Source organism: Phyllostomus hastatus, unplaced genomic scaffold, assembly GCF_019186645.2.
Source record: "Phyllostomus hastatus isolate PE091 unplaced genomic scaffold, TTU_PhHast_1.1 phas_contig_113, whole genome shotgun sequence".
Classification (NCBI taxonomy): domain Eukaryota; kingdom Metazoa; phylum Chordata; class Mammalia; order Chiroptera; family Phyllostomidae; genus Phyllostomus; species Phyllostomus hastatus.
Window position 1 is genome coordinate 14,933,310 of NW_025333530.1, and position 26,550 is coordinate 14,959,859.

General features: G+C 45.0%; 1 protein-coding gene and 1 non-coding gene across 4 annotated transcripts in view; one reads left to right on the forward strand and one right to left on the reverse strand.

Moving 5' to 3' along the window:
• TREH (trehalase) overlaps positions 1 to 14,506 on the reverse strand; it is a 29,652-nt gene extending 15,146 nt beyond the window's left edge. The window contains exons 1-15 of one of the 3 annotated variants that reach the window (XM_045836891.1): positions 14,378 to 14,506; positions 6,070 to 6,170; positions 5,792 to 5,936; positions 5,622 to 5,709; positions 3,805 to 3,905; positions 3,548 to 3,640; positions 3,307 to 3,423; positions 3,072 to 3,194; positions 2,781 to 2,830; positions 2,492 to 2,686; positions 1,721 to 1,938; positions 1,376 to 1,487; positions 898 to 1,010; positions 586 to 639; positions 111 to 331 (exon numbers count right to left, since the gene is read on the reverse strand). In XM_045836891.1, coding sequence (XP_045692847.1) covers positions 191 to 331; positions 586 to 639; positions 898 to 1,010; positions 1,376 to 1,487; positions 1,721 to 1,938; positions 2,492 to 2,686; positions 2,781 to 2,830; positions 3,072 to 3,194; positions 3,307 to 3,423; positions 3,548 to 3,640; positions 3,805 to 3,905; positions 5,622 to 5,709; positions 5,792 to 5,936; positions 6,070 to 6,170; positions 14,378 to 14,472 — 1,746 coding nt within the window. In that variant the 5' untranslated portion in view covers positions 14,473 to 14,506 and the 3' untranslated portion in view covers positions 111 to 190. Of the gene's footprint in view, positions 1 to 110; positions 332 to 585; positions 640 to 897; positions 1,011 to 1,375; positions 1,488 to 1,720; positions 1,939 to 2,491; positions 2,687 to 2,780; positions 2,831 to 3,071; positions 3,195 to 3,306; positions 3,424 to 3,547; positions 3,641 to 3,804; positions 3,906 to 5,621; positions 5,710 to 5,791; positions 5,937 to 6,069; positions 6,171 to 14,377 lie in introns of those variants that run through there. The other 2 variants (XR_006785393.1, XR_006785395.1) reach the window with 2 other exon arrangements.
• Positions 14,507 to 25,807: 11,301 nt separating this feature from the next.
• LOC123820089 lies at positions 25,808 to 25,910 on the forward strand. The gene has a single exon (XR_006785887.1). It is a non-coding gene; the product is annotated as a U6 spliceosomal RNA (small nuclear RNA).
• The last annotated feature ends 640 nt before the right edge of the window (positions 25,911 to 26,550 follow it).

Below are 26,550 nucleotides of genomic sequence, written 5' to 3' on the forward strand. Positions count from 1 at the left end.
ATGACCTCCAGGTTCCTACCCTGTCCCCATCCACTATGACCAAGGACGGGCGGGACGTATAGGAGGGCATGGGGGTCTCCAGGGATGGAGAATGAAGAGGCAGGAGAAGGTAGGGACTCATGCACAGGTTTAATGAGGCAGGAGCTGGAGCTAGAGGAGCACCTGAAGGCAGAGGGGGCAGTGAGGCCCATCACTGTGGCAGCAGGCTAAGCAGAAGGGCAACTGTGAGGCAGTGGGGCTCCAGGAAAGCTGTCTGGGTCCCTGAACTCAGCCGGTCACCATAGAGATCCAGGAGCATCAGGACCACTCCATTGGTCCAGCCAAACCCCTCCTGGAGAGAGGCATGGCCAGTGGGGGAAAGACCCTTGGGGAAGGCCCCCAAGTGCTGTTAGGTACGTGTGTGGGATCTCTACCCAGAGGCTCTGGCCCTGCCTAGCTAGTCCCAGGGGTACCAAGGAGTACCAGTCAGACTCCTCCCTGTGGACACACATGGGAGGAAATGGAGGCTTAGAGGGAAAAGTTATGGTCAGCTTGTGGGGACAGCAGGGCCCCCCCCAAATCCCTGTAGGATGTTGGCCCACTCACCTGAACTTCATACTCCCCTCCGCCACCGGGTTGTCCACCATTGCCGATGTCATACTGGGGACAAGAGGACAAGTTCTAAGGTCAGTACTATCCCTAGCCCACCCCCTCCCCCCATCCAGCCCTCTAGGAGGAGCAGGAAATGGGAGCCTTTTTGGGAGAAGGGGCTGTAGTCTGGCGCTTACCCATGCAGTGCCCAGGAATAGCCACTGGGTGCCACCACTGTCCCGGGATCTGGGCTTTGCAAAGCCTGAGAATTCCCCCACCTCACCACAGGTAGGAGTACTGCTGGGAATGGGCTCAGGGCCCGCTCACCTTCTCATACATGGCTGCCTTTTGGGAGTAGACATCAAAGTTGGTTCGGATCCAATTCTGCGCCAGCTGGAAAGCTACTTCCTGAGTCCGGGGTGAAGGCGACTTGGCCAGACCTGAACCCCGCCCCGAGGCAGGACCCTGAACCTCCAGAGCCCCTGCCCCAAGGGGCTCAGAGGCCTGAGCCTCTCTCTCAAGGAGGAAAGGAGGCCCGGGCCCTGCAACCTCCTTTCTGGAACCACAGGTGAACCTGCTCTAATCCAGGGCCTGGTTTTGGAGGGAGTGGAGGGCTGATTCTCCTGACAAGTGGAGGTGGGCATAAATGTTTGCTGAGCGGGAGGCTGAGAGAGCCGGAGGAGTCAGAGAAAGACCGCCCCCCCCGCCCCCGCATCCTTTGTTCACAACTCCCCAGTACCTGGAAGGCTGACCCTCTACACCCAGGCGGTAAGGTCCTGGGGTATGTCCCATCCCTGCCTCCTACCTCTGATGACCAGGTCCTGGAGGGGGGCCCAGGCATTGGGGAAGTCCCACTGCTGGCCCGTTTTCCGGAGAGATGTTGGGATTCCGTATCGATAGGTCAGTATCTGGCTGTCCTGCAACGTTCCAGACATCACTACAACTGTGGGTGGGGGCTGGGCCGGGAGCCAGGAGGCTGGGCTTTCCTAAAGCCAGATGTCACTTTCCTGGGCCTTCTCTTCTTGTCTCACACCTGCCCCCTGGTGGCTGCAGTGGGACCGTCAGGCTAAGGCACAGGAGGGGGTGGCTGACACTTGCCAGAGGTCACTGCTCAGAGTCAGGGAGAGAGCAAGTGGTGCTGCCCCCTCACCTCCAGGTATTTCAGAGCCTTGTCCACGACGTCTGGGTCAGAGAAGCAGCCCGCCCAGAGAGGAGCAAGGTTGGATGGGTAAAACTCTCGGTTCTTCTTTCTGTTTTCAAGGTCATAGTCAAACCAGACACCTTTCTCTTCGTCCCAAAGGATGGCCTTCAGGGCAGCCAAGCGCTGTTCCCGCAAGTTTCTGTACATCGTGGCTTGAGAGTCATTCCCTGCGGTGACATTTGGTTTAGATGGAGTAACCAGGGCTCCTATCCTTGGGCCCCATGAACTTCCAGAGGTCTAATACTTTGGCATCCTATTGTTGTCCCCAAGGTCTAAGGAAACATGCCTACTTATAGCCCACCACATTTTGGGCTTCTAGGACCTGGAATTCCCTGAGCAAGTGGTCCTTTGCAGCTCCCAGGACCTGCACTGTCCTGTCCCCAGATTCATCCTTGGTAGAACACTGGCTGTATGGATTCCCTAGCTCTGAGGACTCAAAAGTGCAGCTGTTTGGAAGAGGAATCATGAGATTTTGGATGTGTGGACTAAGGGGTCCTTTCATAGGCCCTAGAAGGCCTTCCCAGTAAGAAAAGGAGGGGAGTGAAGATAAGAATAGACCCCATTTGTACTCCTGTCCTGCCTACACTGGGGGTGCAGTATTGAGCAGGCTAAATGGTGGAGGCATTTCACCCAAGTCCCCAATTCCATCTCTGTTGCCAAGGCTGAGGTAGGGACCCAAGTCTGACAAGCACACCCTTCCCCTCCTACTGGCCTGCTCACCCAAGCTGGTGTAGAAGTTGCTCATTAGCTCCTCTGCCTGGCATAGGAAGGCATTGAGGTCAACAGGCACAAGTTTGCTGGTTCGGATACTGCTGAGCAAGTTGGGGTTTGGGCCTCCGATTAGCCATCGTGAAGAGAAGTCCCAGCCAGACTCAGCCCCAGCCTTGAGCTCAGCCCACAGAGCCTCCCGGTTCCCTGTGAGGACAGACACAGCACCGAGAAGACCAGGGCCTGACACCACAGCAGGCACCCAGCTCCACCTGGCTACCTTCGTGCTGCTGCTACTCACCTTCAGGCAGGGTGTCTGCCAGCTCAGCATCTTTACTGTAGGACTCTGGTCTGGCAAGACAAGAGTGGACATCTGGCACAGGAAGGCTCTGAGCCCTCTGTGCCTAAGCTGAGGATGAGCCCTGTTGACTCAGCAAGCCTTGGGCCCCACAGCCCCTGCATTACTCATGGCTTCCAGTCTCACCCTCTAAGAAGGGGCCTAGGTCATTGGCCCTCCTGCCCAGAGGCCTGGTGACAAGTGAACAAGAGTGAATAGACAAGATATTAAGAGGCTTTCCCCACAGTTCCTCACCTGGGTCCCCCATAAGGGACGTAATAGTGATTCAGGATGTAGCTCTTTCCCCCCAGGTTCACAGAGATGTTCCTGTTCTTAGTCCAGAAGTCCAATTCCAAGGCAAGGGTCCCAATGTTGTCCCTGGGGGGAGCAGCCGGGCACCACCTCAGCCTAGGCACACCTCTCTATTCCCACCCTGGGAGGTCTTAGGTATGGGGGAGCCTGCAGCACAGCACGAGGAGAGGGTGCCCACCGTAGGAAGGCAGTATCATTGGTGTAAGTCACATAGCGGTCCATCATGAGGGTCAGGAGTGGGGGCTGGCTGCGCTGCAGGTAGTACACTCGGGCCCCGTTGGGCACATGTCCATAGCTGCCGAGAAGGAGACTTGCTGACACGCCCCTGCCCAACCATCATAGCCAAGGCAAACCCAGTTCCAAGCCCATGGCACCTGCCTCTCCTGCACCCGGCCTGGAGGTGCCAGGTGCCCACTTACATTTGCACCAGGTCCAGGAAATTCTGCAGCATGCCCTTCACTGTCTCAGGCATCTCAGAGAGGAGCAGACCCTCCATCACCCAGTAGGAGTCCCTGGCAAAAGGGACAGCTCAGGTATCCCAACCATGCACCCCACTCCCCACCCTCTGCCCTGCATACCCAGGCCCCATCAGTGTGGCCCACCCCCACTCAGGTGACTCCACTTGCTGGTTCTGGGCTCCCCACCACTCTCACCCCTGCAGCTGCTGGCTGCTCACCAGTAGTAGAACTCCAGAAAGCGCCCGCCAGGCACAATGAAGGGGTGCTGAGAGTAGATCAAAGAGAACCGCTCTGGGTGGTGGAGGACCTCTGGCTTCACCTGAAGTCAGGAGACAAGGCACAGGGAGCCTACACCCCCCCCCCACCCCCCCTTTCCCAGAGCCTGGAGGCCAGAGGAGTCTGGCCCAGTGGAGGCACTGGCAGCTGTGGGCTTTGGAGCCAGGAAGCTTGGACTTGGGATTGGGTTTGGGCTTGGGCTTGGGCTCTGCTGCTGCTCAGCCCTGTGGGCTCAGTCAAGGACTGGCTCTGGGAACCTGGACTGCTCACCCCCCCACGGGCAGGCCTCTGAGTCCCTGCTGTGCTCTGATGGGGACCCCAGGCTGCGACACTGTGGATGGGGGGAGAGACATTCACACAGACTACGAGTCTTGTGAAGGAAAAGGGCTAGCGGCTTCGCTCTCAAGGGGAGCAAAAAGCTGTGGCCTCTGCCATGACAGGCCTTTATTTCCATCTCTGGGCACATTACATGATGGTCCTCATTATTATCCCCAGTTGGCTTTGGGTGGTTACATTTTACAGAAAACTAAGGAGCCAATGCCGCTAATCACATCACAGAGGAGGAATATTTGCAAATGAAAAGGCAAAAGTGGTTGAACCAGTTACACTCATCCTTGGAAGGTTTAGCATAGATTCTAGGAAGTTACTTTGCAGTAAATGTTTGCTACAAATCAGGGTGAGGGAGTTTTTTTAGCAAAAGCAAGACTCAAAGTGGCCTAGGCACATTGCAGGCCTGATTCCCCACTGGAGAACCTATCCGTGGGCATGGGTCCTGTGCATCTCCGAGTGGGAGCTGGGCCCACACCACGGAGAACGTTCTCCTACAGTGCTCCATGGTGTGCAGGAGCCCCCGACAGCTCAGCCTGGCACCAGCAAGTACTCACCAAGCAGTGGCCACTACTAGGACCCAGGTTGGGGACCATTTCCACCACCTCCTCAAGTCTCTGCTACCACCACCAAGCCAGGCCCAGAGACTCGGGACCCCCCACTCTCTGGCCCAGGTCCCTTTCCCCAGTGAGGTGGATGTGGGTGAACATGGCTGAGGGAGAGAGCAAGGTAGGACCGGAGTGGAGCTTGCTGTGTGTCTGTGTCAGGTATTTCTCTGTTCCTTCCCTGCTAGTTCTGCATGAGTGAGTATGGCTTTAGCAGGAGAGAGGTTTTCAGGGGAACAGTGGAATGAGGCTCAGGTTTCCTTGGGGGCTGGCTGAGGCAGCAGCCCACACTAGCGAAGGAGCCCAGAGTTTCATCCTGCCTGTGGGTGTCAGGGCTCTGACGCCTGGGTGTGAGGACCAGTGCTGTGCAGCCTTGGGCAAATCACTGCTCTCTCTCTGAGCCTCAGATAAAACAGACAAAGTGCCAACAGAGGACTGTGCCGACCACAGGGCTGGGCCACAATCAGCAGTGGCAATGATCATTTCTGAGCAGAGGTGTGGCCTCAGGAGCTCAAGGAAGAGAGAGTTCAGCAGGACAGTGAACAGTTTGTTACCAAGTGGTGTTAGAGACAGGACTGGGCAGTAAGGAGATGGCAGAGTAGGCTAGGTTTGCCTACGGGGAGGCTGGGAGGGCTTCTGGGAGGAGGTGAGGAGTTACAAGTAGATGTTCCCCTGCTCCCTCTTAGAAATTCTTTCTAGAGAGGAATTTTTCAAGGACCCAAGGAGTGGGAGGCTGTGTTCTCAGGAAATGAGTCCCAGTCTTTGCTGTAGGGGCAGGGTGGGCACCAAAATGGCACATCCCTCTCTCAGGCCCAAGACACTTTTACCTTCTTTCCCAGCTTCTTCCAGAGTTGGTGCAGCTGCCCTGCCCATGCTCGCAGCTTGGAGTCTGAGATCTTCTGTAGGAACCGGGGGCTGGAAGGACATTGGCTTGGCAGAGTTCAGGAAGGCAGCCCCATTCAAAGGCCCCTCTCCTGTTTCTTGTCCGGAGTTATACCTGTCTTTCCAGTCTTCAGGGATCCAGGGCTGCAGCTCCTGCCCCACTGCATGGAAGTGTTCTTGGAGGAACACCTGCAGCTGATCAGCGGGGATGCTGTGGTTGTGGGTGTTGACCAGTTTGTTGAAGTGCTGCAGGACTTGATCTTGGCAACAGGCACAGGGAGGGATCAGTGGAACCCCATGAACCCTCCCTGATCAGATGCCTCTCTGCCTGGCTTTGCCCCTGCTATCTTTGGTGGAAGATTCAGGAGAAGGCAGGGCCCCAAGGAGCCTCACCTGGAGCTGAGGACAGTGGCATGTCCACAAACTGCTTGTCATCCTGGTAGAGTTTGGCCATCTGAACTTGGTGCAGGAGCTCCCCATGGCAGTAAATCTGGCTGCAGAGAGAATTGGGAGGGGGGAGAAGAAAAGCTAGAGTCTGGGGCATATTCTCTGGACTGAGAAGAGTTGTGTGTGCCATGTGTGTGCATGTGCACATGTGTGGTAGGGGCTTATGGGTGGTGGCACCATACAGGGCTGAGAGAAGTAGGAGGGTCTCTGTGAAGTAAAGGACCTGAACAATTACTTGAGCCCACGTTGGTTGTTAATTTGAAACAGTATGACATACTCAATGGGCACAATGAGGTTGCCACTTTAATAAGTGACACATGAGAATAAAATGGACCAATTCTCTGTGCAGTTGCCATGTGAAGACCCGGTTAAAAGCCTGTGAGTTGCACCCAGTGGCAATTGCTGAGATTTTTGGATCAGAAAATTTCCAGCTGTAAGATACGGTATGTACCATTTGGGATACAATCACTAGTTTGCTATTGAGTGTTGATTGAAACTGCCTCTATGATTAAAGGACATAAAATATTCCTGAAACCTGAAATACCTATTGTATCTTGGGTGATATCAGAGAAACACTGATAAAGAAGGCAGTGCCCCCAAAGAGTTCCTTAATAAAATTGAAATGGTTTGCACAGGAACACACTACTTGGTGAATGCAAAGGGGAACATAAAAGCCGGTGGCCTCTTTTCCTGCAGGGCTGGGACTTTGGAAGGACCTGAAGAGCCACCAGTAGGTGCCCAATTTCTAGTAGTGAGCAATCTCTATTGACCAAAACAGCTAGTTTACTAATGGTACTTCCAAAGTAGTACAAAGTATCTTGTTTGGAAGGCTACTGTACTCTGACTGACTAATAGAAAGCTTTGGCAAACTTAAGAACAAATCAACTCAGTGTGCTGAATTGCATGCTGTTTCCTTTGCAGTGATGGAAGAATTGAACAATAAAAGCTGCTGGGTTTAGGTTTTTATTGACTCATGGACAGAGGTCAATGGCCTGGCAGATAGGCTGTGACAAACTGAACCATTAAAGAAATGCCCATATGGAGCATAACCCAAGGAGATCACTATGGGAATTTAGGGGCACATTAAAGCAGCTTCACATACCTGATTGTAGATGAAAATGCTTAAAATACTATAAAATACTATATTGGAACAGAAGATACTGTACAAATTTGAACAGCCCATAGTTCCAACAATGGGCCAAGAGGTATCAAGTCAAATGAACATTAATGTGACATATGTCCTCAGAGTGATGGCTTGATAGAAAATTGGAAGAGGCAATTGAAACATTTGTTGTCCTAAATGGGGAGAAAAAAAGCATGAAGGACTGGCTTGCAAAAATTTCATGTGTGTGCTACCATTCAACATGTGGAGGGAGGTCAAGGGAAGGTCCCTACTGGATAGTCTTCTCTGTTTCTGAAGGATTCTGAGGAGAGGTTACTGATAAGACTATACAATTGTTTTCCACATCATCTGGACTTACTGTTTTACTACCTGATGCAGTGGTCTCCAGGACCAGGAATACACCTACAAGTGCCAGAAGGAGGGATGATCCCTAAGCAAGAAAATGTAATTGTACCTTTAAACATATATGTCAGAATTCCTGAGGGCCTGATGGGGCAGGCCATGCCTACAGCCCATCTGCCTGAACCAGACTGTCAGTGAGTGCAGTTACATCGCCTAGTAGTAGGAATAGCCCCTCATCCTGGACCTGTGTAACCCTATCCTATCAATGGGAGGGGACTCTAGGGGAGCACTGCTGGCACCTGAATCTGTACAGTGGCCAAACCTTGTGTTTCCTCCCAAGGTAGAAATGTTTAGTAAACATCAGTGACAAGTAGAAGGAGGACTACTAGCTGGGGGTAAGGAGATGATTAATTGGGTATGCAACAAAAATGGGAAATCCAATATTACATTGGTGCCTAGAAGAGAGGATCAGAAGAAGGAGATTAATACTGTCTTTAGAATGGTTATACCAGATGCCTGAAATTGTGAAGCCATTTGTCCAGAAGGTATCCATCCATGTAATATGAAAAATTGAGACATTTATTGAAGAAGATATAAGATACAAGAAACATTGTACACAGGACAATGACACTTCAGTCCCCTTCAAAGTAGGCATTTTGGGACCTCACACAGTTCTCCCAATGACCATCAGCCCTGTTGTATTTTACTGAGTCTCACTGATGGCCTGAAATTTCTTCCCTTTCAAAAGTGATTTTAGTTTCTGGAAAAGCCAGAAGTCCCAGGGTGCCAAATCAGGGTTGTAGGGAGGCTGAGTCACCTGGGTGATTTGATGTTTCACCAAAAAACTCTGCACGAGACATGATGTATGAGTCGGAACATTGTCGTGATGAAGCTGCCAATCACCAGTTGCCCATGGCTGTGGCTTTCTTAATCATCTGAATAGTTTCCACCGAGGAATGTTTAAGCTTAATGTAAAATTTGATGCAGATCTTTTGTTCTACTTGCTGTCATTTTGAATGTGATGGCCAGACAGTACACGCGCTCACTCAAAGGCATCCTCTACCCTCTACCCTCACTGACTAGTACAGTGAACTCACGCATGTGCGTTCCAGTCCTCTCTCCTTGGCTGCCAGGTTACATTGATGTCATGCAAACTGTTCTCATTATATTAATAATGGCTGGACTTTTTGGGGGGACAGATGTGGTATGTTTGCCGTGAGCACACTTGCCTTTGGAACCTGACAAAGTTGAATGGAGGCCTGCAGTCCTGAGTGTCATTGCTCTGGGGGGACATTTTCATATTAGGATATGATGATTAGCTAGACTAATTGTTGACGACTAAAGAGAACTCTAGGAAAATGCCAGTGTCTTTTGACTCTAAGTTTTCAGGTTACTGGGTGAGAAAAGTCCAGTCTAGAGCAGGTGTATGTTTCTGCAGGACTCACTGTAGCCTTCTGTAGGACTGAGTCTCCCAACATCAGTCCCCCCTTGCCAGCTGTATGAACGTCATTTCCCCCAGAGAACCTGCCTGATAACCATCTATAGTCTGTCTCTCTTGTTGGTGCATAGAACAGTTCTTACTAGGTTTTGTGCCTCAGAGAGTACAGGTGGAATATATTCAGATCCAGCCCACTGCTGCATTGCTGCAGGCTCCCAATGTTCATTTAGTTCAGGAACCAAAGTGGCTACCCTACAGGAGTACACTTGCTGGCTCCAGTTACCTTCTTTTCTTCTAAAGGATTATTTATTTGATTATTTATTTATTTATTTTTAGAGAGAGGGGAAGGGAGGGAGAAAGAGAGGGAAACATTGATGTGTGGTTGCCTCTGGCATGCCCCCTACTGGGGACCTGGCCTGTAACCCACACATGTGCTGGGAATCGAATCAGCAACCCTTTGGTTCACAAGCCAGCGAGCCAGACCAGCCAGGGCTCCAATTACCTTCTGATCAAAGAAAGGGGGTTCTTCTGATAGTAATCAATGTCTTCTATTTTACTATGTCCCTGACATTCCCATAGTGATTTCCATAGGACTGTGCAACATAAGGGCATTATTTTTATAGACCAATTTTCCTTTGCCCTTCTGCCTGACCATATGACCAGGTCATAGGACACTGACTGAGAGTAGGTAAAACCCAAACATAGTAGCAACCAGTTTATAATTCATGTAATTCATTTCACCAAACAAATTTGATTTTATCATCTTTAATCAGAGTGGCAGCCTTCCAAAGAGTATGTTCTCTGTTCACCTTGGCACTGCCATCCGTAAACCATCAGCTCCTTTCTGGTCAATTGAGAGCTGTTTATTGGGTACTGTCCAAGTAGCAATAGAGTCTGGCAGCTCATCAGGTTGTTCCAAAGTCAGTCCTGGGGAAAAGAGTACCTGCTGCGGAATACACCGAGTAGCTCTACATTCCCCTAGTAGTATGCCCCTGCATAGACCTGTTCCGTTTTATTATGGAACACTTCTGGGCACTGCCCTCCCTCCTGGAGCATTTATATCACTCAATATATTATGGGTAATTCAAGTTTCAAAGTGATCATAGGGGCAGTTTCAATTAATGTCTGATAGCATGCTACTAATTGCCCCTCAAATGGAAATTGTCAATTCTTTAGTCCAAAGTCCCAACAGTCATGCTGGGAGGTGCCCACAGGTTTTTGCTGTACTCCCAGTCTGTGCTGCACAGGAGGCTACAATCTATGTGGACTCTGACAGCCTTACTGATTAATCATTTGCAATGCCCAGTTAATATTGCTCAACAGGCAGATTTACATGCCTTTTGTTTTATAGTACTAGATAGTGGAAACATTCCCTGGTCAGGCACAATATCCATCCCTGTAACACATTCAGGTGAAACAGATGCAACCACTTCACGTAACTGTTCAAACATACCAGTTTTTATCCATACCACTTTTTAACCTTAGTTCTATCAACCCTTGCATTCTGAATTGTGACCCTGTTAGGACTTCACCAACAGGTTTCGTTGTACAATACTGGGTAGGAGAAGTGTTCCCTACATTTAGGATAAGGAGAAACAACCATGTGACATAACGTCTGTTCAAACATTCCAAATTTCATCTGAACTTTTATCTTAATCTTTTCAACTTTTGCATTCCATTATCCTCTCAATCTGATTGTAGCCCCTGTTAGGGGCATCACTAGTGGCTTTTGGTACCACAGGGCACAGGGTTTTCATGTCACAGAGTCCAAGAAACTTCTCTAATCTCCAACCATTTTGCCTACTCATATGCCTAAAGCTTTGAGTGCTCAGCAGGGGACATATCTAAGGGACTCTGACCCTCTCATCAATCTTTATCCTGATTAAATTTCAGGACAATTGTCCCAGCAGACTGGAGGTCAGGTCTCTTATTGTCCTCTTTGCTTTGCTGTTTTCTAAAGTTCACCAAAGGAGGGAGAATAAAGCAGATTCATTTATGGCCCTTTCATTTTGGGGTGTCTCCCACTGGTACACTCAACCTCTAAGAGTGCTGCATTAAGATTTTTGTTTTGACCCTGTAAACAGCTGCTTTATTCATCCCACTTCTTAGTAACTACTTAAAGATTTCTACCCTGCTGGGATGAGTCTCTTGACTCTCTCCTTGCTCTGTGAATAAAGCAAACATTTCTTAATAACCATTTAAAGAGGTCTCCCTGCTGGGATAAGTCCATTGACTCTCTCCATTGTCTATCCTAACAGTTTTCAACTGGTGTGCCTCAAGAATTTTTAAAACATGCAATGCCTGACTATTTAGTCAGGGGCACTGACCTCTTTTGCCTTAGGTTGTCAAATAAAAAAATGACAATAGCCAACACAACAATAGTCATCCAATGTGAATGACTGAAAACTATAACTAATTTTTTTGTCAGATTGACAAAAAAGTATTTTAGTAATTAGTTTATGTGTACCATGAGATGAAAAGAAAGTTGAAAATCTCTGGTCTAAACCCATTCTCTTCTTTGTTATTTGTTGTTTCAAAATAACTGTTTTCTTGGGAAATGGATCTGAAGCCACTGGCAGGGGCCCTGAGATGGGAAGGTGAAGTTTGGACTGGTCGGAATCTAACCTTGGCCCATCTGTCACTTTCAATTTTGCTATTATAGGAAACATTAACTGATTATTTTGTATTTTCTTTTTATTTTAAGATTTTATTTATTTATTTTTAGAGAAAGGGAAAGGGAAGCAGAAAGAGAGGGAGAGAAACATCAATGTGTGGTTGCCTCTTGCACGTCCCCTGCTGGGGACCTGGCCAGCAACCCAGGCATGTGCCCTGTCTGGGAATCAAACCAGTGACCTTTTGGTTCGCAGTCCTGTACTCAATCCACTGAGCTACACCAGCCAGGGCCTGATTATTTTGTATTTTCTTATGTATCCAGTGAGTCAACACCCCAGGAGTTAGATCCATCATCTTTAAATTCCATTGGTAACTTTTTAAAAAAGATTTATTTATTTATTTTTTAGAGAGGGAAAGGAGGGAGAAAGAGAGAGAGAGAGAGAGAAACATCAATGTACGGTTGATGGGGGCTGTGGCCTGCAACCCAGGCATGTACCCTGGCTGGGAATCGAACCTGCGATACTTTGGTTCATAGCCCGTGCACAATCCACTGAGCTACACCAGCCAGGTTCCATTGGTAACTTTTACCTTTAGTAACCAATCACAGCACAACTGCTTTTTCAAACCATGGGTGACCCTGTGGCCATGCAGGAATTAAAGGCTTCTCAACCCCTTCCTTTTCATCTTGCTATTCCCAAGCCACGTGTTTCAGTGAGTCAAGGTCATTCTAGTAAATCACATGTTTTCTGACACCAACTGCAATATTGCAATATAATTCTGGCACTAATCATTTAGCTCAGACATCAGCACCAGGTCAAGGATACAGTCCCCAATATGGCTGCCTTCATTCCAGGCACCAGTTGCAAGTCCAGGGGTCCCCAAGCTACCCCTATTTCTGACCAACTGGCTACAACTTCAGATATTCACACAAACCCCTCAGGTTTCATATTTTGCTCTGCCAGATAAGCCTTTTTTTAACTGGGGCCTTAGGCCATGCCAGATACTTTATGCTAACAGTGTGACTTATGGTGGGGGCCAAGAAATACCCAGTGTCTCTTTAATCTTTAGAGACTTGGAGACTGAGTAACTAAGGTCAGTCATGTGGATACTCCATTCCTCTGTAACTGGTCCCCAATAAAATCTGTGGAAAACAAGGTCCAGATGAGCTTCCAGGTTGGCCATACTTCATGGATGTGGTCATGCACTATTGCTAGAAAAAATTAGGTGTCTGTATAAATCCATTGGGAGAAGATCACTGGAAGCTTACATTTTTTTCTCTCTTGGACTCTGTCCTATATGCCTTTTTTTTTCCCCAGTCCTCACCTGAGGACATTTTTTTTTCCCCATTGTTTTTAGACAGAAAGGAAAAGAGAGAGAGAGAGAGATCTATCAGTTGCCTCTCATATGCACCCGGACTCGGAATTGAACCCACAACCTAGGTATGTACCCTCCTAACTGGGAACTGAACCTGCAACCTTTTGGTGATGTGACAATGCTCCAACTGAGCCACACTGGCCAGAGTCCAATATGCCTTTCCTGATTTTAATCTGTACTCTTTCACTGTAATAAACTGTACTATGGATATAACCATTTGGTGAGTACTAGGAAATCCCTGAAGCTGAGATGGGCTTAGGGACTCCTGACAGTCTTTTGTCTCTACTTTTGGCAACCAACTTGATCACACAGCCTTTTTGAAATTCCTATTACAACTCCTCAGGATAAAATCTATGAATTATCCCAGACACATCCTTTCCTTTTATATTCCAGAATCAATCATCAGCATTTGATCAGCTCAACCTCCAAAATATATCCCATATGGAACCACTTCTTACCTTTCTGGTCCTGCCAATGAAACCCAAACGCTGGGCCCCTCTTTCTTGGAGCCTCTGCCTCCTCCAGCCTATTACCACTTCTGTCCCAACCACATAGGCCTTCTTCCTGGTCCTTGAACAGTGACCTCAGGGCTTTTGCACTGCAGTTCCCATGCTAGACTGTCTTGTCCCAGATCCGCACAGTATAGTTCTTTCCATGATTGTGCTCTAATGTCAGTTTCTCAAAGACACTTTTCCTACCCTTCTATCTGAAACATTCTCTATTCACCCACTCCCTTGAGTGGTTCCCTAACTTCACTTCACTTTTAATTGTGCTTCTATCACTATTTAGCTTCTATTTTCTTGCTTATTATGTAAGGTTGATGAAGGCAAAGGCCTCATTTTTCTTGTTCACTGCTGCAGCCCTAGAAGGCATAGTGAAAGCTTGATAATCCATATTCACAAAGAATGGATGACGTCCTGTGAGTCTGGGAGGTAGGACAGGGCCTCTTGCCTTTATTATTTGGAGGTAGAAACTGTGGCTCTGGGAAGCAGTTTCTTGTCCTTTGTCACAGAGGTCAGAGGTTAAACCCAGGATCTCCTTTCAGTTCCTTATACCCCATCTCACTTTGAGGCTAGGTAAATTAAGCAGAACATTTCCTAGAACAATCCTGAGAACAGTCCTGCACAGTTCAAGGAGCAGCTTGGAGGGAGGGTAGGAAGGAAGGCTCGTGGCAGGTTCTTCCACTATGCATAGGCCAACTTCAGGCAGGATCTTTCTCCACACTAGAGGTCAGTGCCCGGCAGAGAGCCTGCTATATGAGAAAACCGAATTTCCTTCCCTTCCCTCTGAAAGTCTGACCCCCAATGCTTGAGATCTCATCTCAGCTTCTCTGCTCCATCCCCCGTTGCCTCCTCCACTCCTACCTCTCACAGGGTGGGGGTAGAGCCTGCTGGGACCCCAGCCCCAGCCCTAGCCCCAGCAGAAGCAGCAGGCACAGCTCCCAGGTCTTCTCAGTCATGCTGGCTATGGCTGCAGCCAAATGAGCGATCTCAGGCACCTCCTGCCTGCTGGGGCACAGCCTGACTCACTTGCCCCACCCGAGCAGCCAAAGTCCACATGTGAGGCGTGGTCACCTGAGGGGTTTGTGTGCCTGGTTTATATGTGGTCTACTTGTTCACAGAAACCACCCCACCCCCAATTTTGTACTTTTTTCTCCTCTTCTGTTTCTCAGTCTCAACTAGTACCACTTCTTAGGCCCCTTCCTCAGGGTCATGTGGTTGGGGAATAAGGATGGGGGAGTGGGCACCTAAGGACAAGGGACATAATTAGGCCACACATCTTTGACCAAGATGCCAGTTGCTTGAATGGCCCCAAGACCTCCACCTCAGAAGGTTACCATTTCTTTAACATTTTAGCCTAGCTCAAGATTCTGTCCCACGTGTAGTGTATAACTCAATTTATCTACAAGAAGTGCTGTGGGACAGCAGGAGGGCACAGCCATCCCTTCTGAGGAAGAGTCAGGAAGACCCAACATAGTGGTGACATTTACAATGGGTTTTCAAGATTACTTAGGAGTTTGCCAAGGGAGTGGGCTGGAGACCCTTTCAATGTATGCAGAGAACACTCATAAGGAAATGTGAGAGGCTCAGCATGGCCAGACAGAACCTGGGGTTGGTGTGGGGAGGGGTGTGAGACTAGGCCAGAGGAACATGTTGGCACCAGCCTGTAAATAGCCTTGGCCAAACCAAGGAGGCAGCAGGTTTCCAGTGAGGGAACCAGCAGAGAAACTTGTGAGCTGAGGCAGCAGGATTAGATTTGCTTTAGGGAAGCTGACCCCCCTCAGCATTAGGGTGGTCCAGGGGCATGTCAGGAGGCTGCAGCAATGGCCCAGGGTAGATGACTGGGGCCTGAAATGGCACATGGGATGGGGGGAAGGTGCATACTGCCACCCACCAACCATCTGAGCTTAGTGATTGTATGTTTTTCCTTCATGCCTCAGGCTCGCTGTCCAGGATGCCAGTTGTAGTGCCTGGGCAGAGTTTGCTGTTAGGGTAGAGAACAAACCAAGGCAAGGAGGGTGAGGGAGACAGGTCTCACTCATTAATTTGGTAGTCCTGAGCCCAGTCAAATAAGATTGCCAGGTGTTCCAAAGGTCACAAGAGAGACTACATGATAAGCCAGGAGGAGGGGAGCCTTGACATTCTGTGTGTATCATTTCTACTATTTGGGAAAGGAAACCTTTGAAACTTATCTTAATGGCATCATCCTGAGAAGGGAAGAGGATGGGGAGCTTGGATGCTGGCTGCGCTGCCTACATATAACCCTTAAAACTCTAATAAGGCGAGGTACTCAGACTAGCTGTGTGCCCGCTTTCAGTGTCATGTTCAAGTGTATTTCATAAATAAACTCACCACCTCATTTCTGTCTCTCACCTGAATTCATTCTTGAGAATGAAATGAGAACTGAGATGGGGAAGCCCTCTAACTTGGGCCTTCCTGGTACCATTTGCCACTAGATAAGATAGCCAAGGCCCTGTGCTTTCCTTTGACAGTGTCACATCCCTCTGCACAGGAATAGTCACCTGGGCTGGTAGTTTGCCCACTTCCTTCTTGCTACCCCTGTCTCCAAATGCTAAATGCTTCTTTCTTTTAAAACAATTTTTTAAATTGTTGTTAAGTACACATAACACAAAATTTGCCATTTCAACCATTTTAAGTGCACAACTCAAATTAATTTACTGTATATCACATCCACAATGTTGTGCAATTATCACCATCATCTATTTCCAAAACTTTATTTTACAATCCCAAACACACATTCTGTAAGTATTTAGTGATAAGTCCTCAGACTGCTCCCCATACAGCCCCCGGAAACCATTATTCTACTTTCTGTCTCAACAAATTTGCCTATTCTAGGTATTTCATATAAGTAGAATCATACAATATTTGTTCTTTTGTGTGTGGCTTATTTTATTTAGCATAATCTTTTAAAGGGTCATTATGTATCAGAATTTCATTCCTTTTAAAGGCTGAATAATGCTATTGCATTTCAGGTACATACCACATTCTGTTTATCCATTCATCTGTTGTTGGACACTGGGTTGCTTTCAACTTTTGGCTATTGTGAATAATACTGCAATAAACATGGGTATAAAAATGTCTTAGAGACCCTGCTTTCAGTTCTTTTGAGTATATATCTAGATGTGGAATTGCTGGATCATATGGTAATTCAATGCTTAATTTTTTGAGGAAGCACCAAACTGTTTTCCACAGCAGTCAGACCATTTTACATTCTTAGCAACATGGTACAATGGTTCCAGTTTACCTATTTTCTTGAACACTTGTTATTTTCTTATTTATTTATTATAATTTACTTTATTGTTGTTCAATTACAGTTGTCTGCATTTTCTCCCCACCACTCCCCCTTACCCCAGCCAAACCCACCTCCCTCGCTTGCTTATGCCCTCCCCCTTGGTTTTGTCCATGTGTCCTTTATAGTAGTTCCTGTAAACCCTTCTCCCTGCTGTCCCCTCCCCCCTCCCCTCTGGCTATTGTTAGATTGTTCTTCATTTCAATGTCTCTGGTTATATTTTGTTTGCTTTTTTCTTTTGTTGATTATGTTCCAGTTAAAGGTGAGATCATATGGTATTTGTCCCTCACCATCTGGCTTATTTCACTTACCATAATGTTCTCCAGTTCCATCCATGCTGTTGCAAAGGATAGGAGCTCCTTCTTTCTTTCTGTTGCATAGTATTCCATCATGTAAATGTACTATAGTTTTTTGAACCACTCATTTACTGATGGGCACTTAGGTTGCTTCTAGCACTTGGCTATTGTAAATTGTGCTGCTATGAACATTGGGGTGCATAGGTTCTTTTGGATTGGTGTTTCAGGGTTTTTAGAATATAATCCCAGCAGTGGAATTGCCAGGTCAAAAGGCAGTTCCATTTTTTAGTTTTCTGAGAAAATTCCATACTGTTTTCAACAGTGGCTGCACCAGTCTCCATTCTCATCAGCAGTACACTAGCGTTCCCTTTTCTCCACATCCACTCCAACACTTGTTTTTTGTTGATTTGTTTATGATGGCCATTCTGCCTGGTGTGAAGTGGTATCTCATGTGGTTGTAATTTGCATCTCTTTGATGGCTAATGATGCTGAACATCTTTTCATATGTCTCTGGGCCCTCTGTATGTCCTTCTTGGAAAAGTGTACATTCAGGTCTTTTGCTCATTTTTTAAATGAGTTGTTTGTCTTCCTGGAGTGGAGTTGTGTGAGTTCTTTATATATTTTGGAGATCAAACCCTTGTCAGAGGTATCATGGCAAATGTGTTTTCCCATATGGTTGTTCTCTTTTCATTTTAATGTAGTTTTCTTTAGCTTTGAAGAAGTTTTATATTTTGATGAAGTCCCATTTGTTTATTCTTCCCTTTATGTCCCTGCTCTAGGGGACACATCAGCGACAATCTTGCTGCATAGAATATCTCACATTTTCCTGTTTTTGTTTTCCTCTAGGACTTTTATGGTGTCATGGCTTATATTTAAGTCTTTTATCTACCTTGAATTTATTTTTGTGTATGGTGTAAGGTGGTGAATAAGTTTCATTTTTTTGCATGTAGCTGTCCAGATCTCCCAACATTATTCGTTGAAGAGGCTATTTTTGCTCCATTTTATGTTTCTGCCCCCCTCTGTCAAATATTGATTGATCATAGAAACTTGGGTTTATTTCTGGGCTCTCTATTCTGTTCCATTGGTCTATGAGTCTGTTCTTATGCCAGTACCAGACTGTTTTGATTACAGAGGCTTTATAATACAGTTTGATATTAGGTATTGTGATCCCTTCTACTTTGTTCTTCTTTCTAAAAATAGCTTCAGCTATTTGGGGTCATTTTTGGTTCCATATAAATTTTTGAAATGTTTGTTCTGTATCTGTGAAATATGTTATCGGTACTTTAATAGGGGTTGCATTGAATGTATAAATTGCTTTAGGTAGTATGGACATTTTGATGATATTAATTCTTCCAATCCATGAACATGATATATGATTCCATTTGTTTGTGTCTTCCCTAATTTCTTCCTTTAGTGTTGTGTAGTTTTCTGAGTACAGGTCTTTTACCTCCTTGGCAAGGTTTATTCCTAGGTACTTTATTTTTTCTTGTTGTTACAGCGAATGGGACTTCCCCGCTGATTTTTGTTTCTGATATTTCATTGTTGGTATACAAAAATGTCTTTGATTTCTGAATATTTACTTTGTATCTCGCTGTTTTTCCAAATTCATGTATTAGGTCGAGTAGTTTTTTTTGTGGAGTCTATAGGATTTTCTCTGTACACTATCATGTCATCTGCAAATAGTGACAGTCTTGCTTCTTCCTTTCCAATTTGGATGTCTTTTATTTCTTTCTCTTGTCTTATTGCTGTGGCTAGGATTTCCAATACTATGTTGAATAGGCGTGGTGGGAGCAGACATCCTTGTCTTTTTCCTTATCTTAGTGGGAAAGCTTTTAGGTTTACCCACTGAGTATGATGTTGGCTGTATGTCTCTCATATATGGCCTTTATTATGTCAAGGTATGCTCCCTGTACTCCCACTTTGATGAATGTTTTTATCATAAATGGGTGTGGTACCTTATCAAATGCTTTTTTCCACATTTATTGATACGATCACGTGATTTTTGTGTTTCCTTTTGTTTATGTGATATATTGCATTTATTGATTTGTGAATATTGTACCATCCTTGAGATGAATCCCACTTGGTCATGGTGTATGATCTTTTCAGTGTATTGCTGGATGTGGTTTGCCAATATTTTGAGGATTTAGCATCTATGTTCATTAGCGATATTGGCCTGTAGTGTTCTTTCTTTGTTGTGTCCTTATCTGGTTTTGGAATTAGGGTGATGCTGGCTTCATAAAAAAAGTTTGGTAGATTCCCATCTTTTCAGCTTTTTTTGAATAGTCTGTAAAGGATAGGGGTTAGCTCTTCCTTAAATGCTTTGTAAAATTCTCTTGTGAAACCATCCAGTCCAGGGCTTTGTGTTCTGGGTTTTTTGATTACTGCTTCAATTTCATCATCTGTTATTGTTCTGTTCAGGCTTCCTGCTTCTTCTTCATTGAGTTTTGGAAGATTATGTTTTTTCTAGAAACGTGTCTATTTCACCCAGGTTTTCAAATTTCTTGGCATATGGTTGTTCATAATAATTTCTTACAATCTTTGTATTTCTGTGGTGTTAGTTGTAATCTCTCCTCTTTCATTTCTGATTTTGTTTATTTGGGTCCTCTCTCTTTTTTTCTTGATGAGTCTGCTTAAAGGCTTGTTGATTTTGTTTATCTTTTCAAAGAATCAGCTCCTGGATTTATTGATCCTTAGAATTGTGCTTTTAGTCCCTATGTCATTTAATTCTCTTTTGATCTTGGTTATTTCCTTCTTTCTACTTTCTCTAGATTGTCTTTGTTGTTGTTCCTCCAGTTGTTGTAAATATAGGGTTATGTTGTTTATTTGAAACGTTTCTACCCTTTTTAGGTAGGCCTGCATTGCTATGAATTTCCCTCTCAGGACTACTTCACTCTGTCCCATAAGTTTTAGATTATTGTAAGTTCATTTTCACTTGTTTCCAGAAACTTTTTGATTTCTTTCTTGATCTCCTTCTTGACCCATTCATTGTTTAATAGCATGCTATTCAATCTCCATGAATTTGAGTGTTTTGGGTTGTTTTTTTTTTTCCCTTGAGGCTGGTACTAGTTTCAGTCCCTTGTGATCAGAGATAATGCTTGATATGATTTCAATTTTCTTGAATTTGTTGAGGCTTGTTTTGTGACCTATCATGTGGTCTGTCTTTGAAAATATTCCACATGCATTGGAAAAGAATGTGTATTTTTTGCTTCTTTGGGATCAAAGACTATATATATATATATATATATATATATATATATATATATATATATATATATATATATATATCAGTTAAATCCATTTGAACTAGGACATTGTTCAATGCCACAATATCTTTGTTGATGTTTTGTTTGGAAGAGCTGTCCATTTTTGACAGTGGGGTGTTAAAATCCCCCACTATAATTGTGTTGCTGTCAATATCTTTCTTGAAGTCCTCCAAGATTTTCCTTATATATTTGGGTGCTCCTATGCTGGGTGCATATATATTTACAATGTTTAGGTCTTCTTAATGGATTCTTTCCTTGAGTATTATGAAGTGACCTTCTGCATCTCTTTTTATGGCCCTTATTTTGAAACCTATTTTGTCTGATATTAGAATTGCTACCCTGACTTTTTTCCCTGTCCATTTGCTTGGAATATTTTTTTTTCAACCCTTCACTTTCAGTCTGTGTAGGTCTTTTGTTTTGAGGTGGGTCTCTTGTAGGCAGCATATGTGTGGGTCATGCTTTCTTATCCATTCAGCTATTCAATGTCTTTCAGTTGGAGCATTTATTCCATTTATGTTTAAGATTATTATTATAGGTACTTATTCATTGCCATTTCACTTCCTTCATACCTGTGTTCCTCTCTCTCTCTCACTCTTTTTCTTTCCTTTAGCATCTCTTGCAGTGCTGGTTTGGTGGAGGTGTATCCTTTGAGTCTTGGCCTGGGAAACTCCTTATTTCACCTTCCATTTTATCTATCTATCTATCTATCATCTATTTAAAATCATGTTCTTTTTAAAAAAAATTTATTTATTTATTTTTTTTAAGAGGAGAAGGGAGGGAGAGAGAGAGAAACATTGATATGTGGTTGCCTCTCACACACCTCCCACGGAAGACCTGGCCCACAACCCCAGCATGTGCTCTAGACTGGGAACCGAACTGGCGACATTTTGGTTCACAGGCCAGTGGTCAATCCATTGAGCCAGACCAACCAGGGCTGGACTTCAGTTTTAATTGAGAGCCTTGCTGGATAGAGTAGTCTTGCTTGCAGGCCTTTGGTTTTCATTACTTGGAATATTCCTTGCTGATCCCTTCTGGCTTGTAGCGTTTCCATGGAGAAGAAAGCTGTTAGTCTTATCCGGGGCTCCCTTGTATGTTCCCAAGAAACTTCCTGTTTCTTGCTTGCTGCCTTTAGGATTCTGTCTTTATCTTGGAATTTTGCCATTTTAATTATGATGTGTCTTTTCTGTTTAAAGATTTTATTTATTTTTAGAGAGAGGGGAAGGGAGGGAGGAAGAGGAAGAGAAACATCAACGTGTGGTTGCCTCTCATCTGGCCCCCACTGATGACCTAGCCCACAACCCAGGCATGTGCCTTGACTTGGAATTGAACCAGTGACCCTTTGGTTTGCAGCCCACGCTCAATCCACTAAGTACAGTAGCCAGGTCTAATTATGATGTGTCTTGAAGTGGGCTTCTTTGGTTTCCTCTTGATTGGGACTCTCTGTGTTTCCTGGATTTGTGTGTCTTTTTCCCTCATCAACTTAGGGAAGTTTTTCATCATCACTTTTTCAAACGGATTTTCCAACCTTGCTCTTCTTTTTCTCCTTCTGGTATTTCTATTGTATGCATAATATTCCATTTCATGTTGTTCTGCATTTCCCTTAATGCCTCTTCATTCTTTCTGGGTCTTTTTTCCTTTTCTTGATCTTTCTGGGAGTATTTCTCTACCTTGTCATCCAGCTTGCTAATTTGATCCTCTGCTTCATCTAGCCTGTTTTTGATTCCTTCTACTGTGTTCTTAATTCAGAAATTGCATTCTTCATTTCATGTTGGTTCTTGTTGATAATTTCTATTTCTTTTTTAAAATATATTTTATTGATTATGCTATTACAGTTGTCCCATTTCCCCCCTTCACTCCCCTCCACCCTGTACACCCTCTCCTACCCACATCCCCCACTTTAGTTCATGTCTATGTGTCATACTGATAAGTTCTTTAGCTTCTACATTTCCCATACTATTCTTACCCTCCCCCTGTCTATTTTCAACCTACAATCTATGCTACTTATTCTCTGTACCTTTTCCCCCTCTCTCCTCCTCCCACCCCCCTGTTGCTAACAGGTGATCTGTTAAGGGAGATCCATGTGATCTCCCTTTCTGTGCTTCTGCTCCTGTTCTAGTTGTTTACTTAGTTTCTTTTGGTTTTGCTTTAGGTGTGGTTGTTAATAATTGTGAGTTTGCTGTCCTTTTGATATACATGTTTTTTCTTTATCTCCTTTTCTTAAATAAGTCCCTTTAGCATTTCATAAAATAAGGGCTTGGTGATGATGAACTCCTTTAACTTGACCTTATCTGAAAAGCACTTTATCTGCCCTTCCATTCTGAATGAAAGCTTTGCTGGATACAGCAATCTGGGATATAGGTTCTTGTCTTTCATGACTTGGAATACTTTCTTTCCAGCCCCTTCTTGCCTGTAAGGTCTTTTTTTGAGAAATCAGCTGACAGTCTGATGGGAACTCCTTTGTAGGTTACTGTCCCCTTATCTCTTGCTGCTTCTAGGATTCTCTCCTTCATTTTTACCTTGACTAATGTAATTATGATGTGCCTTGCTGTGTTTCTTCTTGGGTCCAACTTCTTTGGGGGCTCTCTGAGCTTCCTGGATTTCCTGGAAGTCTATTTCCTTTGCCAGAATGGGGAAGTTCTCCTTTATTATTTGTTCAAATACATTTTCAATCTGTTGCTCTTCCTCTTCCCCTTCTGGCACCCCCCACAATTCAGATGTTGGAAAATTTAAAGATGTCCTGGAGGTTCCTAAGCTTCTCCTCGTTTTTTTGAATTCTTATTTCTCCATTCCTTCCTGTTTGGTTGTTTCTTTCTTCCTTCTGGTCCACTCTATTGTTTTGAGTCCCAGTTTCCTTCCCATCACTATTGGTTCCCTCTGCATTTTCCTTCTTTTCTTTAGTCATAACCTGCATTTGTTCATCTAATTTGTGACCAAAATCAAACATTTCTGTGAGCTTCCTGATCACCAGTGTTTTGAACTGGATCTGATAATTTGTCCATCTCTTGGTTGCTTAAAAGGATGAGTTCTGGGGCATTGATTTGTTCTTCTGTTTGAGCCCCCCCCCCTTTTGGTTTGGTTGCTCCTTTTATGATGAGGAGCGGAGCCTTAGGTGTTCACCAAGGCTGGGCACTCCAGTTGCTAGATTGTGACATTGTATGTGGTGGCAGGGTTGAGAGGGAACAATGGCGGTTGCTCTGTTCTCCGTGGGACCTTAGTCCATTCTCTGGGATCCTGGGTTGTGCGCTCTGCCCTGCTCCACAATTGCCACCTCACTGGGTCTGCCAGATGCCACTTGTGGTCTCAGGGTCCACCCGCTGCGATCTTGCGCACCCCAGATGCCTTATGTGCCCCCCAGATGCCTTATGTGCCCAACTGTCTCTGATCTCTGCGCTGCCCCCTCCTACTGGTGTGGATAAATGGGTCTATTTCAACTTCTTGGCTGTCCGACTTCCATTCAGATAAATTTTCTGTCAGTTCTGGATGTTATTCTGCCTCTAAATTGTTGTTGTTCCAATCTTGGTTGTGTGTGGAGGTACGGTGCGTCCCACCTATGCCTCCATCTTGGCTGGACAATTGTAGTTCTTTTAAAATTCTCAATCTGACTTCCGGCAAGATGGAGGCATACCTCCTCACACAACCAAGATTAGAACAACAACAATTTACAGCTAGAACAACACCCAGAACTGATAGAGGATTTATCTGAATGGAAGTCAGACAGCCAAGAAGTTGAAGTAGACCTGTACATCCAGACTGGCAGGAGAGGACGAGCCAGGTGGGTGTGGGTCAGCGGCGCGCGGAGGTCGGGGAAAAATTGGCGCAAAATTGGCGCGAAAGCCATCCGGTGCTCAAGAACACAGCTGTGGTCCCTGAGTACGCAAGCTGTGGCTGGCAGACCCAGTGAGGCGGTGATTGTGGACCAGGGCAGAGCTCGCAGCCCAGGATCCCAGAGAAGGGTCTGAGATCCCAGGAGAATGGAACTACCGCCATTGTTTCCTCCCGTTCCTGCTCCTGCCCCCGCCCCCACATATAACGCCACAATCTAGCGACTGGGGTGCCCAACCCCGGTGAACACCTAAGGCTCCGCCCCTCACCGTAACAAGAGCGACCAGACCAGAAAAAAATGGGAAGAAAAGGAGAGACAGGGAGAGACATGTTTCCAACAGAAGAACAGATCAGTACCCCAGGACTCATCCTTTTGAGTGACCAAAAAATAGCCAATCTATCAGATGCACAGTTCAAAACACTGGTGATCAGAAAGCTCACGGAATTGGTTGATTTTGGGTGCAAATTAGATGAAAAGATGCAGGATACGATAAAAGAGATGCAGGAAGATACACGGAGGAGAGCCAATAGTGAAGGGAAGGAAACTGGGTCTCAAAACAATACAGTGGACCAGAAGGAAGATAGAATCAACCAAGCAGGAAAGCATGATGAAATAAGAATTCAAAAAAATGAGGAGAAGCTTAAGAGCATCCAGGACATCTTTAAACATTCCAACATCCGAATTATAGGGGGTACCAGAAGGGGAAGGGGAAAAGCAACAGATTGAGCACATATTTGAACAAATAATAAAGGAGAACTTCCCCAATCTGGCAAAGGAAATAGTCTTCCAAGAAATCCAGGAAGCTCAGAGAGCCCCCAAAGAAGTTGGACCCAAGAAGAAACACAGCAAGGCACATCATAATTACATTAGTCAAGGTAAAAATGAAGGAGAGAATCCTAGAAGCAGCAAGAGATAAGGGGACAGTAACCTACAAAGGAGTTCCCATCAGACTGTCAGCTGATTTCTCAAAAAAGACCTTACAGGCAAGAAGGGGCTGGAAAGAAGTATTCCAAGTCATGAAAGACAAGAACCTATATCCCAGATTGCTGTATCCAGCAAAGCTTTCATTCAGAATGGAAGGGCAGATAAAGTACTTTTCAGATAAGGTCAAGTTAAAGGAGTTCATCATCACCAAGCCCTTATTTTATGAAATGCTAAAGGGACTTATTTAAGAAAAGGAGATAAAGAAAAAACATGTATATTAAAAGGACAGCAAACTCACAATTATTAACAACCACACCTAAAGCAAAACCAAAAGAAACTAAGCAAACAACTAGAACAGGAGCAGAAGCACAGAAAGGGAGATCACATGGAGGGTTAGCAACAGGGGGGTGGGAGGAGGAGAGAGGGGGAAAAGGGATAGAGAATAAGTAGCATAGAATGTAGGTTGAAAATAGATAAGTGGAGGGTAAGAATAGTATGGGAAATGTAGAAGCTAAAGAACTCATAAGTATGAAACATGGACATGAACTAAAGGGGGGGAATGTGGGTGGGTACAGTGGGGGTACAGGCTGGAGGGAAGTGAAGGGGGAAATGAGACAACTGTAATAGCATAATCAATAAAATATATTAAAAAATAAAATAAAATTCTCAATCTAATACTTGCTTCAGCAGCACACATACGAAAATTAGAACGATACAGAGAAGATTAGCATGGCCTCTGTGCAAGGATGACATGAAAATTTGTGAAGTGTTCCATAAAAAAAAATTAAATTAAATTAAATTCTCAGTCTAATAGTTCCAAGATCCCTGCTAGATCTGAGCTTGCTCCGATACTTTTCCTATCACTTCAAACTGTTTTCTTCTTTGCCTTTTAATATGCCTTATATTTTTTTGTTAAAAGCTGGGCATGATATACTGGTCAAAACAAACTTAGTACTGGTTTCTGCATGGGTTTTGGCTTGTGAGTTTTTTCTCTGGTAAGTTGCAATTCTCTGTATTCTCCTGTCTCTCCAGTTTTGGGGGGTGGCAGTTTTCCCTGTGATCTCAATTCTCTGAAAAATCTGAACTCTCTGAAAGAGTTGTTAATTTTTGATTTGTTCAGTTTTTAAATTGTTGTTCAGAGATCACTCTGATCACTTCCAAGCTGGGCTAGAAACTAGAAACACTCATTTGATTCTTTTTTTTAAAAAAAATAATTTCTATTTCTTTCTTTATTTTTTTTATTTGATGCAACATTATCATTATACTTTACTTCTTTTATCAGTTCACTTTAGTTTTTTTGGACACATTTTTTAATGACCACTTTGAAGTGTTTTTGTTTAGATCTAACATTTGGTCTCTCTTAGGCAGTTTCTCTTTTCTACTTATTTTTAAAGTGTGTGTGCATACATTCCTGTGTCTTT